Genomic DNA, 18,754 nt, shown 5'->3' on the forward strand with positions numbered 1-18,754 from the left:
AGATCTGACACCTCCCGCTATGCAGCGCTGATCAGAATCTGGCTCCTGGGCAGGGGGCGAAACTGAATCCAGATGGGCCTTCCTTCTCTGGCTTGGATGGCGCGGCAGACACCCCAGCCCCACTCCTTGGCACTGCCCAGGTCCCAGAGTGGTGGCCTTCTTGGAACCTGGAGACTCTGTGCCCACCCCAGGGCTGCGGCCAGGCTGTGGCCTCCGCCCCGGTTCTGGGCTCCAAGGTCCCCAGGGAGCCCGTGCCCAGGCCCCCGCCCGGTCCTGCTCTCAGGTGAGCCGTAAGGATCGGGTTCCTGCGGTTTCATGTCCTGCATTGTTCTTGGCTGGGCCCCGGCTTATGAAACAGTAATGAGGGGCCCCTGCTCCCGCAGCTGGCCCCTCTAAGGTTTCCACTGCCTCGGCTGCCGCCGCCTCAGCCCAGAGTTGGGGCCTGGGAGGGCAGCAGCGTGGGGGCCTGAGTTGGAGCCCCCCGGGGACGAGGGTGCTGACAGCCGCCAGCCGCCACTGCTGGAGCCCGCTGCCCAGGTAATCCGAGAGGAGGCGGGGTGCAGGGTGCTGTGGCCACTGTCCCCCTCACCGGGGGAGGGCCCTGCCACCCTGGGAGGTGGGGAGGAATGGGGGGGCCTTCCCAGAGGTGAGCAGCTGTTCCCCCCGGTGAGCCCAGCACCAGCCTTCGCAGGTGTGGCCCTGCTCAGGGCAGGAGGGAGAGAGAAACCCTCAGTCAGCTCAGGGGCCCTGCCCCCAACCCCTGGAGCCTTGACCTTCCAGCCCTGGAGCCCCGTGGCCCTCCTTTAGGAGCGCACATCTCTCCTTTTCTCCAAGGTCTTCCTTCCCATCTCCTCCTCCCTCAGACTACCTCTTCCTGCCTCAGACATTTTCCTTCATTCTCCGGGCTAGCTTAATCCTCCCTCTCTCTCCTCATCCTTGTGTTCTGGCGGCGACAGAAGACCCTTTTGGATCCTTGTGTGCACTTCACATCCTCAGGCACATACTCATACATATGTGCCGACACACACGTGCTTGCTTGTGTACACAAGTCAGGTGGGTACGCTGATGCGTGTGTTTATAAACACATATAAATAAACGTACACGCACTTATGCAAACAGACGCATCAGCGTACCCACCGGGCACGCATACACATGAGTGCACATGCGCATACTTGCACACACGCAGGAATTTATACGAACACATACCTGTAGACATGTGCGCATGCACATACCCTGTGCCTCTGCCAGCCCCCAGCTTGGGTCCCAAGGAGCACTTCCAGTCTGATGGACAGCTCTCCCTGAGAAGTGGAGATCCCAGGAGGAGCTGTCTGGAGACTCTTCCACACCGCCTGGTGGGGGGAGGGGCTGCACAGGGGGAGGGGAGCCCCCACGTGGGCGGTGAGCTGCCTCCTCTCCAACTCTGTCTCAGGAGCCCGGGAGCCCTCCAAGTGCTGAGGCGCCCTACTGCGACCTGCCCCGCCGCCCGGCCGCCCCTGAGGACCCGCTCCGTGCCTCGACCTCCAACTGCCAGTCTGTGGTGGGTTCAGGCCTTGGGCCAGGGCCTGAGAGGTGGGTAGAACCCTGGGGCCTGAGGAGGGGTTCCCGGGGTTGGATGCCCTCACCCATCCCACCCCACACCCCTTCATGATGGCAGCCTCCGTCTGTGATGGCTGCTGGCGTGGGTCACGTGGTCAGTCCACTCGGCCTGGGTACAGGCAGCAGTGGGCATGTTCCATGGGCCCTAGCTCAAGGGATGGAGCAGCCGTGCACCCACCCTGCAGTGGGCATGGCCCACAGCCCACTCACATTTCCTGGTTCCCTTTGCACAGCTTTAAGAGATTAAACAGTCTCAGCACCCAGGGGCGCTTTTTATCACCCACCTACCTGACCATGCACTGCCCCTAGGCTCTGGAATTGCCTCCACCCCGGGGCCTGAGTTGGACCGAAGTCCCTCTTTGGGGCCATGGTGTCTTGGGAGGGCATGGCTGAGGGTCTAGAAACCTGGGTTCCAGCTTCAGCTCCTTCCCTGATGGGCTGTGGGACCTTGGGCAAGTTATTCCCTCTTTTTATACCTCAGTTTCCCTGTTTAAAAAAGAAGAGGGATTGAATCAAATCAGCATTGTTTTGCGAACATGTGTTCCTCATAGGTAGGCATTATTTAAAAAAAAAACAAAAAACAGCTCTGCCATCAAATATGTTTCAGAAAGTCTGGTATAAACAAATTTGAGTATCTTTTTTGCAGGACTTGTCAGAGCTTTTAGTTTGCTAGCATGCACTGTGCTTTTGGGTGGGGAAGGTAGAAGAGTGTAATATGTCTCAAACTTATTTGACCACAGACCTCTTTTAAGGGTCATCACTCATTTCTGTCTCGTAGGCCAATTTGTGGGTCACTCTTTTTTTTTTTTTTTGAATTTTAGAATTTTATTTTTTATACAGTAGGTTCTTATTAGTTATCCATTTTATACATATTAGTGTATATACGTCAATCCCAATCTCCCAGTTCATCACACCTCCCCACCACTTTCCCCCCTTGTTGTCCATAGTGGGTCACTTTTTGGGGATACTGCCGGCTCTAACCTACTGGCTTCTTTAAAGCAGGGCTTTCTCTACAGCTCCCTCCCTTGGCATCCAGACCAGTGGCCCTGTCACTGCCCCTGGAGCCCTGCTCCCTCTCAAAGCCCACTATTAGCCCAGCATGATTCTGTCTTAGTCTTACCAAGCTTGGGGTCCTCTCTCCTGCTCTAGTAACATGGTGGGGGCTGAGGCCACAGCCCTGGTTCACAGTGCATCTCTGCCTTTTCCTAGCTCTGTGACCTTGGCCAGTCCCTTGACCTCTCTGAGCCTCAGTTTCTTCATCTGTAAAATGGGAATCTTTACACTCGCTTCGAAGGGAGGCTGTTGGAGCTAAACGAGGCAGCCCACGTGAAGGGCAGAGCACAGGCAGCCCTCGGTGTTAGCTCCCTCCTCCACTCAAAAGGGAGGTGTGTGTGCACCTGGGTGGTGGTGGGGTGTTACTCCTTAATTCCCATCACTTTGAGGGAAAAAGTCATGGGTCTGTCTCCTCTCCCAGGGGCCCATCAGCAGGGCTCCCTGCAGAGGGCCTCACAGCCACCCCCAGGAGCCAGGAACCCGAGGCAGCACCCTACCTGGAGGGCCTGGCCTCCTCCCTGTGCGGCAGCTTCAACGAGAGCCCTGACTCTGGCACCAGCTCCAGCCCTGACTGCGAAGCCCCTGATGATACCAGCGACTCGTCCTCCGTGGTGAGAGGGGGGCGGGAGGCCAGGGCAAGAGCAGGTGTCTGCCCCTCCTGGGCCAGCCCTGGGGTCCCACGCAAACCTCCAGATGGGGCTGAGCCTCTCACAACAGGGAACGGAGCCGAGGTCCTCTGGAGCCTTAGCCAGCATGTTGGGCCGCCCCAGACCATGCACCTGGGAGGGGCCGGGGGCTCTGCAGGGCCAGCCCAGGGGGCTGAGGGTCTGGCTATGAAAAGATGGAGGCAGGTGTTTCAGTTGACAGGGAGCTCCCCATGAATCATCAACGGGCTCCGGCTGCCAAAAACTCTCAGTTCACGGAGGGCCGGGATGTTGGGTGTGGTATCCAGATCAAGAGTGGGACTGGACCTAGGCCCTGCCCTGGTCACACACTGCTTAGCCCCATGACCAGCCCTGGCATAGATCTCCAAGGGTCAGAGGAAAGGGAGCAGGCTGTGGGGCCTGGCAAGGGCAGGGGGCTATTTAGCCAGGAGAAGAGGAGACTCAGGGGAACTTCTTGGGACATTCGACCCTCAAAAGGTTGTCCCGGGACAGAAGAGGCAGGCTATCCAGGAGACCCCAGGGGGAAGTGATAAGACTCAGAATAAAACAACCCAGCCCTGCAGGCATTGGCTCAGGAAGGCTCACCACCCCACTCTGAGGTGGAGAGTTTTATGTCCCTGTTTTGGGGCAAGAAATCTGAGGCTCAAAGAAGGGAAGTGACTTACTTGAGGCCACACATCCGGGAAGTGGTGGGGCTAGACTTCGGGGGTTTTTTTGTTATTATAAATTTATTTATTTTTGGCTGCATTCGGTCTTTGTTGCTGCGCGCGGGCTTTCTCTAGTTTGGGTGAACGGGGGCTACTCTTCAATGTGGTGCGCGGGCTTCTCATTGCTGTGGCTTCTCTTGTTGCGGAGCACGGGCTCTAGGCGCGTGGGCTTCAGTAGTTGTGGCATGCGGGCTCAGTTGTTGTGGTGCACGGGCTTAGTTGCTCCGCAGCATGCGGGATCTTCCCAGACCAGGGCTCGAACCCGTGTCCCTTGCATTGGCAGGAGGATTCTTAACCACCGTGCCACCAGGAAAGCCCCTGGGGCTAGACTTTGAACGCACCTACTTCTCTCTGGATCCTGGGGGTGTCTCTGGGGCAGGGGCCGCTATTCGAAGGCCCTCCTACCGCACGGAGTCTGACTACCCTGGGTTCAAGTCCCCTCCCATATAAACCATTTCCCAGCTGTGTGACTTTGGGCAAGTTCTTAGCACCAAGGGGCATACCTACTGCACAGGGTTGATTGAACATTCACTGAGTTAACACCTTCAAAGAGCCCAGCACAGTCCTGACCATACAGCAGGTGCTCTTGCAATGTCAATTCCCTTCCCTTCCATCTACCCGTCTCATGCTGGGAGTGCAGGCCCTGGGCTCTCTCTCCTTGCTCTCCAAACAGGCTTTCTCCTCCCCTTCCCTGGCAGGACTGGGACACTGTTGAGAGGCAAGAGGAGGCCCCCAGTGGGGACAAGTTCACCGTGATGATCCCACGGAAGCCACAGGAGGGGCCAAGGGCTGACAGCGCCCGAAGGGCTCCTCCTCTCCTCACCCGGTCCCCTGTAGGAGGAGACACTGCAGGCCAGAGAAAGGAGGGTGAGTACCTTCTGCCAGGCCAGGTTGGTCCCTGTGACCACAGGTGTGGTGATGGCCAGGGGCCTGGGAACCAGAAAACCATTTCTCTGGCCGCGTGGGCCCCTGGATACATCTTACTTTGACAGCTTGAGTCTCAATAACAGTAACAGTCCCCATATAATTATGGAGCAGACAATGTGCCATGCAATCTGCTTTAAATACATCATCTTGCAACTGGTGGGTCAGGGTCTTCAGGTTGCAAGTGATGGAAACTGGCCGAGTAAAAGTCTAGAGGAATGCCTTCGGGCATGGCTGGATCCAGGTATGCAAATGGCATCAGAAATCTGGTCTCTGCTCTTCTTTCTTCTGTGTTGGCTTCATTCTCAGATCCTCCCCTGATGGTGGCAGGATGAGTAGCAGCGGTATCAGGCTGTATCCTACCTAATTTTCAACTCCCACAGTAAGCGGGCACAATCTTCCCTATAGATATAGCTAAAGTCCCAGGAAGGGTTTTCTCCCTGGGACCCAGCATGAGTCATGTGCCCAACCTGGAGATCAGGGATGGGATCAACCCCCTGTGCAAACTTCATGGTCTGAGAGTGGGAGATAGGAGATGGCCCAAAGGAAATCAAGGAGGTGTTGTTTCCAGAGAAAGGCAGAAGGCTGCTGGTCAGGCCAAGCCCACAGATGCCCATGACACTGGTGAGCGTCTCGCTGGTATGTGAACCCAGGATGCTGGACCCCCAGAGTTTGGGCCCTCCATCACTACTGCACTGCGTTGCCTCCTGGTCTGTGTCTTCAGCATCATCAGGATTTGGAGATGTGGGGCGGGGCATCCATGTCCTAACCCCAGGAGGCAGTCTTGGCTTCCTACGGCTCCTGTAGCATTCAATCATCAAACACATGAGCACTAACCATGTGTAAGCCCTGATGCTAGACACCTTGGGCGTTCAGGAGGAGACAGACACGGTCCCTGCCCCGAAAAGCTCATCATCTAGTAAAGCAAACAGATGGGTGATGACAAACAGCAGCTCAGGACAGAGGAAGGGCAGAAACAGCTGTGAGGGGTTGTGAGAAGGGCTGGGGGTGAGGGTCAGGGTGGGGCTGGGGTCTGGGGAGAAAGAGCTTCATTCCAGCCAAGGAAGGACTCAGAGGAACACCTTTTGGACGTGGCACTGTAGCTGAGGAAACAGCTGGGTAAAGGCATGGAGGTGTGAAAAGGGAGTATCCTGGTACGCACAGCTTTAGCAGAGATGGTGGTATATAGCTGGGCCAGACCACGCGGGGCCTCAAGAATCTAGCCAAGGAGTCTGGACTTTTCTTTTGTAAGTAGCAGGGAGCCACAGAAGGTTTTTGCGAAGGGGAGCGATGTAATTGGTCCTCTGCCTTAAGAATTTCACTAGGGCAAAGTGTGAAGGATGAATTGAAGCAGGGCGAGGCAGAGGAGACTTTTGCAGTTTAAGAGACTATTGCAGCCACTGTAGTGATAACTGGTTTAGGCATGAATCACCGGCTGATGCTAAATTCCTGGGTGAAGGGTTGTCGGGGAACAGTATATTCACACGGTCTCAGAGTATCGCCCCTCAGATTACATATCGATTACAGAGGGAAAAGGCACCCTTAGGATGGGAAGATCTGGCAGACACCACCTTAACCAAGTGGCTGCTCAGCCTCCCAGCATGGGGCAAACTGGCCAGGTGCCCCCCCATGTGTTGCACGGCGGAGGACATGGCATCTTTTCCAAGTCCAAGAGAGTGGGAACTGATTTTTGGACAATTAGACAGGAGGCTGTGAGAGCAAGTGGCCGGTGGACAGGGAGGGCCTCTCTGGGGAGGCGACATTGTAGCTGAGATCTAAGTTCAGAAACAGAAGGAAGAGCCAGTGCAGAGCCTTAAGGAGTGGGCAGAGGTGGCAGGTTCGAGGAGAGAAGAAAGATGGGGTGATAGGAGCATATGGAGTGTAGGAGAAGGGGGTGGAGAGGAGGCCGGTGTTGGGGGCCACCAGCAACCTGACCCTCCCTCCCAACCTGTTCCTCCTCCAATCTGTTCTATGTCACCACCCATCCGGAGGCTCAGGTCCCAAATCTCGTGTTATCCTGATTCCTCTTTCCTCACCCTTTATATCCAATCAGCAGCAATTCTGGTCAGCACCTCCAAAACACACCCCAAATATGTCTCCTTTTTGCCATCTTTACCACTGCTGCCCGACCAAACCAGGAGTTATTGCCACGGCGCCTTCAGATCTCCTGTTTCTGCCAGGCCCCTTTAGTCCATTCTGCCCCCATCAGCTGAGCCATCCTTTAAAAACATTCATCAGATCTTGTCAGCACCCCAGCCTCCACTGCCTTGCCCTATCAGGCCCTGGGGAGAGTGTGTATGGGAAGAAGTGCCTCCCCAGTGTGAATGGCCTGAGAGGTGGTGGGATTTTGTACTAAATCCCTGCTTTCTTGCTCTTAAACGCAAGGGCCGTGGGGTGGGGGGACCCTCACTATGTGACCTGCTTGATCAAAGGCAGTCACCACTGTCCGCCTGGCGGCAGGTTCCCAAATTGCAGCAGGAGGCCAAGGCCTGGGGGGAATTAGCCAAGTCCAAGATGTTGGGAATGCCTTGACATCCCTCTCGGGGCACCTCTCAGTTTGCAGACACACTCTGTGGGGCAGGCTGTGCCGAGCCTGGCTAGCTGAGGGACAAAACACAGATGCCCTAGAACATCTGCATAGCCTGCCCTGTGTGCTCACTAAGGGGGCTGCAGGAATGAAGTCAGATCCTGGGTGGGCCAGGCTCCAAGAGATGCTTGTGATGGGTGGGAAAGGGAAGAAACTGGGGCTGGGGGTGCTGACCCAGCTGTGAGCCACTGGGAGTGGTGGTAAACGCCATCTCAGCCAGTGCACATGCTCAGAGGGTGGGAAGACTCCAGGACGAGGCGCAACTCAGAGCTGGAAAGTGGTGGCACAATATTATTGCTCACTCATGATGTGCTAGGCACTTTCCTAAGCCCAGTAGACACAGTAGTAAACAAGAAGGTGAGGCCCCTACCGAGGAAAGGCAGAGCCCTGCCAGCCATGGGAAATGCCTGGATTTTATTCCAAGTGCAGATGGGAGCCCCTGAAGTTTTTGCGTTTTTTAAAATCTTTTAGAAGAGTTGCAAGGATAGTACAGAGAGTTTCCATTATACCCCTTACCCGGGTTTTCCCAGTGTTGACATCTTACATAACCATAGCCCAATTATCAAAATTAAGAAATTAACACTGGTAACAATACTACTAACTAAACTACAGACTTTCTTTGGATTCACCGTTTTTCCACAAATGTCCCTTTTATGTTGCAGGATCCAATCCAGGATCCCACATTGCGTTTAGTTACCATGCCTTTCAATTTTCTCCCATCTGTGACAGCTTTTCGTCTCTCCTTGTAAGCAGGGGTGATCTAGCTAGATTTGCTTTTGGAAAGGATCTCCCTGGATGGGTGATAACCTTGGGCCCAGAGTGCACATTGTTGGGGGGCTATTGCAACCATCCAGGTGAGAAAAGAGAGTGGCTGAGAGCGGGGAGGTGGGAAGAGGTGGATGAGAGGAGCGTGCAGATTTGGAACGTCGTGGGGCATCAGACCATCAGGCAACCACAAGGCAAAGTTTTTTTTTGGCCGAATCGCCGGCTTGCGGGATCCTAGATCCCGGTCTCGGCAGTGAAAGCGCCTGAGTCCCAACCCCTGGACCGCCAGGGAATTCCCAACAGCGCAAATTTTAAGTGCTGCTCTGTGTGTGGTTCCAGTTCCTTGATGGGTGCTGGAAACTCAGACTTCAGTGACACCAGCTCAGAGAGTTTGGAGGAGGCAGAGGTTTCAAAGTGTGAGAAGAGGGTTTCCTTTTTTTTTTGGCCGCGTTGCGTGGCTTGTGGGATCTCAGTTCCCCCACCAGGGACTGAGCCCTGGGCCAAGGCAGTGAAAGTGCAGAATCCCAACCACTAGGCCACCAGGCAACTCCCCAGAGAAGAGGGACTCTTAAGTGCGGCCTTTAATGAAGGCAGTCGTGGCTCCTTCAAGACAAGGCCACAATACCCGTTACTTCTGTCCTGAAGTACCAGCCCAGGGACACGCACACAGCTGGTGGCCACCACATGCTTGGTGACCAAGGGACTGAGAGGGGTGTAGGGTGACACCATGATCATGGCGGCCCCTTCATGGGGATGGGAGTTGTGAGGGGGTCACTGATTAGCGAAGTTACATGAATCCCTTAGATCAGGGCTTCTTAAACTGTAACGTGCATGCAAATCACCTGGGAATCTTATTAAAATGTGATTCTGATGCAGTGCACCCAGGGTGCACCTGAGATTCTGCATTTCTTAGCAAAACCCCGGGTGAGGCCAATGCTGCCGGTTCACAAAAGGAACTTTTTAGAGCAATCACACAAGTCTCACTGGAAGAGAGGGGGGAATTCCTCGGAATCCAGTTGCAGGAGGTAGAACAGAAATGAAAATTTGTTGGTAGCTGCTATTTGATCTAGCTCTCCCTCTCTGGGGTCACACAGGCTATTTTCTTTTTCTTTCTTTTTTTTTTTTTTTAAAGTTTTTTGATATGGACTATTTTTAAAGTCTTTATTGAATTTGTTACAACATTGCTTCTGTTTTATGTTTTGGTTTTTTGGCCGCAAGGCATGTGGGATCTTAGCTCCCCGACCAGGGATTGAACCTGCACCCCCTGCATTGGAAGGCGAAGTCTTAACCACTGGACGGCCAGGGAAGTCCCTCACAGGCTATTTTCAAAACTGCTCTTTACGCGTCTGCCTCTTTTCTGACTTGTTCGTGGACCCCCAGACTATGTGACCTTCTGCTCTAGAGCCCACCCCACTTTGACTGAGTCATCCTGGTTTTCAATTTCAAATTCCTGACCTCAGCTTGAGAGCGGCATCTAAGCCCTCCTCCAATCTGTTGCTCAGAGGGGTGGAGTTGTTTGGTAGGGACAGTGGGTCCTCTAAGGAGACAGTGTGGGGTCTGCCCCAATCATCTGTCCCAGGGGACAAAGAAAGGTAGGCTGTGGGAGCTGCCTAGACCTCTGCCCTTACCTTGAACCTGCCTCTTCTCTCTCTAGGCTCTGGTGGTGGGAACCGAAGCGCCGGACAGCACTGGGCGAAGCTCCGGGGAGAAAGCGGGTACTTCTCCTTGGAGCGGCACCGGTCGGTGCTGACCCCAGCCCCTCCCACGACACCACAGAGCAGTCCTCAAAGTGCCACCCCCCAGGCTTCCTCTCTCCATCGCTCTGCCCAAAGGGACGTTGCCCAGACTGCTTCCACACAACTCGATACCTCCCGAGCCTCCTCTCCCCACCGAATTGCCCAACGGGACACCCCCAGAACCTCGTCCACCCAGCAGGACACCCCCAGGACCTCTTCCACGCAACAGAACACCCCTAGATCATCCTCTCCCTCAAGAGTCGCCCAGCGGGACACCCTCAGAACCTCGTCCACCCAGCAGGACACCCCCAAGACCTCTTCCACACAGCGGAACACCCCCAGATCATCCTCTCCCTCAAGAGTCGCTCAACGGGACACCCCCAGAACCTCGTCCACCCAGCAGGACACCCCCAAGACCTCTTCCACGCAACAGAACACCCCCAGATCATCCTCTCCCTCGAGAGTCGCCCAACGGGACACCCCCAGAACCTCATCCACCCAACAGGACACCCCCAAGACCTCTTCCACGCAACAGAACACCCCCAGATCATCCTCTCCCTCAAGAGTCGCCCAGCGGGACAACCCCAGAACCTCGTCCACCCAGCAGGACACCCCCAGGACCTCTTCCACACAGCGGAACACCCCCAGAGCATCTTCTCCCTCAAGAGTCGCCCAACAGGACACCCCCAGAACCTCGTCCACCCAGCAGGACACCCCCAGGACCTCTTCCACACAGCGGAACACCCCCAGATCATCCTCCCCCTCAAGAGTCGCCCAGCGGGACACCCCCAGAACCTCGTCCACCCAGCAGGACAACCCCAGGACCTCTTCCACACAGCGGAACACCCCCAGATCATCCTCTCCCTCAAGAGTCGCCCAACGGGACACCCCCAGAACCTCGTCCACCCAACGAAATAATCCTCAAGTTTCCTTTCCCCCCAGAGCCACCCAACAAGACAACTCCAGAGCCTCTTCTACCCAACAGGACAGCCCTCAAGCTCCTGTTCCTACTGGTACTCCCCAGTGGGGCAACCCCAGACCTTCTTGTATTCAACAGAACACTCCCAGAACCTCTTCTACCCAAAGGGACAACCCCAAAACCTCTTGTGCCCAATGGGACAATCCCAAATCCTCGTCCTCACGGCGGGAAAACCCCAGAAGCTCCTCCTCTCAGGGCTGCACCCAACGGGACAATCCCGGACCTTCCTCTCCCCATCGTTCCTCTCAGCGGAACAATCCCAGGAATTCCTCTCCCCATCGTACTAACAAAGACATTCCATGGGCCTCCTTTCCCCTCCGGCCAACCCAGGGTGATGGCCCCCGAACCTCTTCCCCATCTCGCTCCAAGCAAAGTGAGGTTCCCTGGGCATCCATTGCCCTCCGGCCAACCCAAAGCGACAGGCCTCAGACCTCATCTCCCATCAGATCAGCTCAGCGTGACTCACCCAAGTCCTCCTCCAGCCCCACCCAGCACAACTCACCATCCCGGGCCACTTCCTCCTCCCATTACCCAGGCCACCACAGTGCCTCCCGAACCTCCTCGCCTCTGCACCCTGCTACCCGCGGTGCACTCCAGACCTCTCCGGAGCCCTGCCAGCCTCCCTGCGCTGTGTGCATTGGGCACCGGGATGCCCCTCGAGCCTCCTCGCCTCCTCGCTATTTGCAACATGACCCCTTTCCCTTTTTCCCAGACCCCCACGCATCTGAGAGTGAATCGCCCCACCATGACCCCCCCTATATGCCCCCAGCCGTATGCATTGGACACCGGGATGCCCCTCGGGCTTCCTCACCCCCCCGCCACACCCAATTTGACCCCTTTCCCTTCCTCCCAGAGACGTCAGATGCTGAGGACCAGTCGCCCCAGCATGAGCCTCCTCAGTTCCCCCCACCTGTGTGTATCGGGTACCGCGATGCACCCCGGGCCTCCTCCCCGCCGCGCCAAGCCCCAGAGCCCTCCCTCTTGTTCCAGGATCTCCCCAGGGCCAGCACCGAGAGCCTTGTCCCCTCCACAGACTCTCTGCACGAGCGCCTCCACATGCCCAGCCCTGTATGCATTGGGCACCGCGATGCACCCTCCTTCTCGTCCCCACCCCGCCAGGCCCCCGAGCCCTCCCTCTTCTTCCAGGACCCCACTGGGACTAGTATGGAGAGCCTGGCCCCCTCCACCGACTCTCTGCGTGGCTCCCCAGTGCTGCCCCCTCAAGTGTGCATAGGGCACCGGGATGCCCCTCGAGCCTCCTCCCCACCCCGCCACCCGCCCAGTGACCTAGCGCTCCTGGCACCCTCACCTCCGCCAGGCAGCTCGGGGGGCTCCCGGAGCTCGGCACCCCCGGGTGAGACCAGGCACAACTTGGAGAGGGAGGAATACACCGTGCTGGCCGACCTGCCCCCACCCAGGAGGCTGGCGCAGAGGGAGCCAGGGCCCCAGTGCAGCAACGGGGGCCGCACCCGCAGCCCTGGCCGTGCAGAGGTGGAGCGCCTCTTCGGGCAAGAGCGCAGGTGAGCCCAGGGCTGGGGCAGCCAGGTGGGCTGGGGCGGAGGCTCGGCGGCAGGACAGGTGGAAGGTTCACAGGCTTAGGTTCCAAACCAGGAAAGGGTTTAGATCCCTGCCCTGCCGCTTACTGGCTGTGTGACCTTAGGCAAATCACTTCACCTCTCTGTTTCCACACCTTAGGAGTTGTTTTTGACAATTAAGTGATATTGTGCATAGCCTAGTGGGTAAGAGTGAAGACCAGGGTCAGGCAGGCTGGGTTCAAATCATGGGTCAACGCCATTCGCCAACTGGTGTGATGTGGTAAAGTGATTTAACCTACCTGAGCCTCAGTTTCCTCATCTGTAAAATTAGAACATTAGTACATTAATTTAAATGAGGTTAAATTCTCAAACCCTTTGTTTGATCCAGAGTCACAGGTTTATTTATTTATTTATTTTTTACACCTTATGTGAGGGGGAAGAAAGTGTCTCAGATTTTTTTCTGCCTTAAAGGAGAAAACGCACGGGTCCCATGCATTTCAGAAAACAGAGATGTCAATTTAAAACGTATGGCCAGAGCCACATATTTTAAATAAGAGAACCCACAGGATGACAGACTTTTTTTAGAGGTTAAATGTTCCTTTCCTGGGACACAGCAACAACACCTGAAGTTCAGGAATCCCACAAGTCTCCTTGGTCAGTGGCTCCATTCATGCGGGTGTTTACAACCCAGCAGAACGTCTGCTTTTCCCCAGTCTTGGGGAGGAGAAATGTTTCCTCCAGATCAGGCTGAGATTTCTTTCTCCAGCAGTTCCAGCCTCAGAGTCTTTAAGGATCAGGGCTGAAATTCCATTCGTTAAGTTCAAGAGAACAAAAAAACATAGGTCTGAAAGTCTCAAAACTTTCAGTGTAGAATTCAATATAGCATATTTACCGAGGCTGAGGTGTACAACCATCACCACAACCTAATTTTAGAACATTTCCATCACCCTAAGGAGTGGGTAATATCTTGCATCCACAATTCCTCTCTTTGTTGTCCCTTAGACAACATTTTTTCTTAGATTTGAATCTGCATGAGAAACCTTATCTCTTATTCTTCAAATTCCTTTTCCAGTCAGTTTTATCCATTTAAAGCCCAGGCGACAACCTTTGTGGTCTCCAGCGTTAGTGTAATTCTTTCTTTGGCCTCTTAAAAAAAAAAAAACTTTCATTTTTTTAGAGCAGTTTTTGGTTCACAACAAAATTGAGCAGGAAGTACAGAGATTTCCCATATACGCCCTGCTCCTACACGTGCACAGCTACCCCACTATCAACATCCCCCGCCAGAGTGGTCCACTTGTTACAATCCATAAACTTACACTGACACATTATCATCCAAAGTCCATAATTCACATTAGGGTTCACTCTTGGTGATGTACAGTCTGAGTTCAGACAAATGTATAATGACGTGTGTCTACCATCAGAGTATCACACAGAATAGTCTCACTACCCTGAAAACCCCCTTTGTCTTTGGCCTTTTATGATGACTATTTTTGGTCTGATGTCAATTTGCATACCTTTGACTTTACCTGATGACTCAGCAGGGTCTTTGAACCAAAGTTGAATTTTCTTTCCTTCTTTTTTTTTTTCTTACCATGATTAACTTTTAGAGAGATAAAGCGTGTATAGTAGAAGTCTGGAATATTTATGCTTTTATTAATCATTTAATTGTTTTTACACAGATACTTCTATTCATTTTATTTTGCTCTCTTCGAAGTAGATTTACCTTTTTTTAAAGCTTTATTGAGGTATGATTGATATATAAAAATTGCATATTTAGCATATATATTTTGGTGAAGTAGATTATTTACTTTTAACCAAGGTTTTACGACTCTACTGAGTAATTAAAATTTTCCCTCTTGTATGGCCTTTTTTCCAAGTAGAAAACCATTCGTCCTCTGAAGATAAAATTTTAAAACCTATTTCAATATCTCTAAGGGACAGGCTGAAATTTATGAGTGGGTGGCTATAGAGCTGTACTCTTATTTTTTCCCATTCATTCATTCAACATGTATTTATTGAGCATCTACTCTGTTCAAGCATTGTTCTAACTGAGGCCGGAAATTTTTTCTTAAAGGGCTATCACATTAAAGCATTAGGAATTTTGCCTTGATATCTTCATTCCTGCCCTCTTGATGCCTTTGGAATTTCTTGTCTTAGAGTCATATAAGCATTTCCTAGTATCTTGAATTCAAAACAGAGCCTTCATGGAATTTGCCTGACTTGACGGCCGTTGTCCTTTAATACCCCCTGGAGGTGGAAGAGCCCATCCGAGCTTCTTTGTCATCCTTGGTGCAGCCACACCAACCCTCAGGAACAGGTGGCCCGAGGAAATACTGTTGCTTCAGCATCAGGAGGCTGGGTCTCTGTCGAAGTCTCAGGATTTTTTTGAGTCCTTCTCCCCCCTCTCTCCATTCCACATGGGGGGAACCTTCTCAGAAGGAATGCTCATTGAACAAGCTGGAGTTTATATGGAAAATGCATTCATTCAGAAGAGAACGCATGTTTGCCTCGCCACCCTGCACAGAGTACTTTCTGCCATTATCCGCCCCACCTAGTCAACGTTGGGGTTTTTGCTTCGCAGAGGCCCCTACACCCCGGTTCTGACGGAAATTCACTCTAAGGCATCAGATCTCACAGAGCAGGGAAACTCTCTCGCTTCAAATTGGATTAAAAATTGAACCTGATCAGGCAGCCGTCAAACTTAGAAACACTTACTCCAGAGCAGGGAACTTTGGTTTCCTGTGAGTCCAATGCTAAGAATGGCTAAAAAATCTAATTAGTTTATGGATCTGATTCCAATAACATTGGCAAAAGCCATAAGACAAGAACAAAGCCCAAGCCCTTAATTGTTTCACTTTCTAAAGCCTCTGTAGAGTTTCAGCCTAGTCCCCAAGCTGGAGACAGACTGCAGGGTATGGGTCCTGGCTCAGACCTGAGTAGAGATTCTTCTTCCTGTTTCACTGGCTGGGTCAAGGTCAGCACCTGGTCATCTTTCCCAGGCTTCTGGTTTGATTCAGCCACCAGAGACACAGCTCCATTTGTCAATTTAGATGAAGTCTGACTCTCAAACCCTCTTGCAATAAATATCCTAAATATCCAGTGGAGTGGTTAGGTCTTTTGTTTTGACCACCTTACACAGGGGAGGGGAGAGATATACCCAGATTCTGTTTGATGTTCCTACATTTCAACAGAGATGTCACGTTAAATATTAATAGCCATGGCTAAAAATTATTAAGCAAGACAACTAGCTGGAACTAGGGACTTTCTACAGCTTAGAGGTTGTCTTCGTCAGACGTGGCAACAATGCCTGAAGTCTGGGTGTCTTAGAAATGACATTTGCATGGACGGTTTTATGTTGGCCTTTCTGGAGTTGTGGGGAAAAGAGGATGTTTCTTCCTTCTGATCTTGCTAAGAGCTCTTTAACCAACAGCTAGATGGCTGCAGCTAGTACTGAGGGGAAAAACAGGTTGGCCTGGGAAGTCCAAAATTTACCATATGGACAGAAGATGGGCAGAAAGAATGGAATATGGGGGCATATGACATTCTGCATCTCCTGTCTCCACCTCATGGATTGCAGGAGTTGAAATGAGATAGTACAAGTGCCTGGGACACAGGAAGTGCTCCATAAATGTTTGCCATTATGATCATGCATGCACACTGCCTGGGACACAGTAGGTGCTCAATAAATCTTAATTCCCACAAGGACCAGTCTAGCCTTTGTCTGAGGGTGAACTGTGGGCTGCCAGTGGGGTGGCGGCCAGGCAGTCAAGGCCAAGGCTGAGCTCCCCGACCTTTGCCCACCCCTTTTCTCATTTCATCTTCACAACAGCCCCATGAGGCAGATAGAATAGGGCAGTGTCGACTATCCCCATTTTGCAGAAGGGGAAACTGAGGCCCTGAAAGGATCCTCCCTCACTTAAGGCCCTTCAACGAGCTTGTGGTGGGTCCCTGGATCTGCTACATCTCTTCCACTGGGGGTGGGAGTAGAGGAGCTGGGGTGCCGGGAGTGGGACAGTCCCAAGGGCCCTCAGAGGGGCGGTGCGTTTGCTCATAGGAAGTCCGAGGCACCGGGGGCCTTCCAGACCCGGGATGAGGGGCGGTTGCGGCGGCCCAGCCAAGTTCAGAGCCAACCTCTCCGAAGACAGTCCAGCCCTGCCCTCAGCAGGGAGGTGAGCACTGCCAGCCTGCCTGGGGCCCCTGCACCCCCAAGGGGTGAGCCACAGCTTCTCCCCTCCCCCAGGTGCTGGGCGGGGGTCCTGAGAAGGGAGGTTCTTTACAAAAGGGTCAGAGTCCCAATCATGGGCGTCCAGCTCCTCCCTCTCCCAAAGAGCCAGCAAAACTGAGACAGACCCCAATCAGTCCATCTTGAAGATGGCCCTTCCATGCTGTCCCCGTCCTTCATTAGGCACTTGCCATCTTGAGAAGTTTTCAGGGAAAACCTCCCCATACAGTCAGTCCAGCTCTAAGGGCTGTCTCTTCCAGGGTGGGGATTGGTATTTTTAAAGAAACTCTTAGATGGCAGGGCCCAACCCAGTGAATGGAGTATTGGTGGTGGAAATTCCGGCACCTGATAGCCCAGGTTGGAATCAATATCTTGGGGGGGAGGGGGAAGTCCGGAAAGTGAGCAGCTGTTTGCAGATCTTTTTCTGGAACTGAGGAAGGTGGGTGAGAGGGAAGGGCTGACACCCCCAGGGAGGGAAGCCAGAGACCCTAGGTACTTTTTGACCTGCTTTAATCCAGCCTGCTGTGAGGACAGAGCTTGCAACTCCCTGAAGCCTGGCTAAGACCCCAGTTTGCTGTCCTCCTAGACAGACACCACCCAGTCAAGGTCCTGGAGCCTCACCCGCCCCCTCACCTCATCCTCAGGTAACCAAGCCCCTCGCGAAGCAGGCAGAACCGGCCCGGCGGAGCAGAGCAGAGCCCCCTCATCCCAGGAGCCCCGAGAGGCGGCCTGAGGGGGAACGGCGGCTCCAGGGGTCCTCGCCGCCCCCGAGGACGTCAGCCAGGACTCCTGAGAGGGAGCAGCGGACAGAGAGACCTCTGGAAAGTGGCCGGGCGGGCCCAAGACAGCCTCTGGGAGGGTGGCGGAGTCAGGAGGAGCCGCTAGGATCCGGGGACCCACACAGACACGTGGAGAGAGGCTGGGGCAGGCAGGAGGAGGGCCCAGGCCCGGGGGGCTGGCTAGGACTTGGGGGGCCCAGCCGGGGGGCTGCCAGAGCCCTAGAGGAAACATGGAGGGGCCCTCCCAGGGAGTCTGAGGAGAGCTGGAAGCTGCTGGGCGGCCCCCCCTGCCACAGGGGGCAGTCAGAGGCCTGGGAGGAACCCCCCAGGGGTGGGCCATGGGAGCCCCCTGACAGGCCAGCTCAGCGGGGCTGGGGCAGCCTGCAGGAGCTGTCTAGTCCTCACCAGCCTTTGAGGCCCCCAGAGAACTCCAGGGCAGGCCCAGGAGAGTTCTCGAAACCCCGGAGGCCTGAGACACCCCCCGCCATGGGCTGGGGGGCTGAGGGAGCCTGTCCACACCTGCACGGCCCTGAGAGGCAAGCCGAGCCTGACTGGAGGGACCTGGTGGGCCTGCTCGGGGCACCCGGAGAGGGGGCCTGGACCCACTCGGAGGAGCCGACGCTCGCCTCCGCTCTTCCGAGGCTGGACTGGGAAGGCCTCCTGGAGCTCCTGCAGGCCCAGCTGCCCCGCCGGGACTCGGCCGGACACTGGGGTGGCCCGGGCACAATTTCCCCAGGCACGACGGGTACGCTGGAGCTGGAGCCAGAGCGACACACCCAGTCTGAAGGAGGGGCAGGAGCTACCCTAGTCAACGGATACAGCCCTGGGCAGTGGCCCCAGAGCTCCGCCCAGCCGCCCAGCCCTGCCGGCATCTCCACCCAGTGGCCAAAGACCAAAGTGACAAGTGGACCAGAGACCTCAACTATGGCTGGTCTGGAGGAGACAGGCCAGCTGAGGGGCAGGAGCCCTGCAGAGGGCCCCAGCTCGCTACAATGGGAGGTAAGTCAGTCTCACTTCCGAGGGGCAGCCTGAAAGTCAGTCCCACCCCACACAAGTGTCCCGAAAGGCCTCCCCTCAGCTCCTGCACACAATCCTCCCTCCCGACCAAAAGCTTTCCCTAGCACAAACTGCACAGTGATAATGAGAGCACTTTTTTTGAGCACTTACTGTGTGCTAAGCCTTGGTCTGAATGTTTTATGGTATTTT

General features: G+C 54.4%; 1 protein-coding gene across 1 annotated transcript in view; it reads left to right on the forward strand.

Annotated features, from left to right (window-relative positions):
• The window catches only part of TRIOBP (TRIO and F-actin binding protein), a 55,979-nt gene that overhangs the window by 3,737 nt on the left and 33,488 nt on the right, over positions 1-18,754 (forward strand). The window contains exons 2-8 of the mRNA XM_059936921.1: positions 1,430-1,569; positions 3,071-3,260; positions 4,720-4,888; positions 9,952-10,185; positions 10,390-12,532; positions 16,602-16,716; positions 17,414-18,547. Of these exons, the coding sequence (XP_059792904.1) occupies positions 1,430-1,569; positions 3,071-3,260; positions 4,720-4,888; positions 9,952-10,185; positions 10,390-12,532; positions 16,602-16,716; positions 17,414-18,547 (4,125 nt within the window). The remainder of the gene's footprint in view (positions 1-1,429; positions 1,570-3,070; positions 3,261-4,719; positions 4,889-9,951; positions 10,186-10,389; positions 12,533-16,601; positions 16,717-17,413; positions 18,548-18,754) is intronic.

The sequence above is a fragment of the Balaenoptera ricei genome, chromosome 10, assembly GCF_028023285.1.
Source record: "Balaenoptera ricei isolate mBalRic1 chromosome 10, mBalRic1.hap2, whole genome shotgun sequence".
NCBI lineage: Eukaryota > Metazoa > Chordata > Mammalia > Artiodactyla > Balaenopteridae > Balaenoptera > Balaenoptera ricei.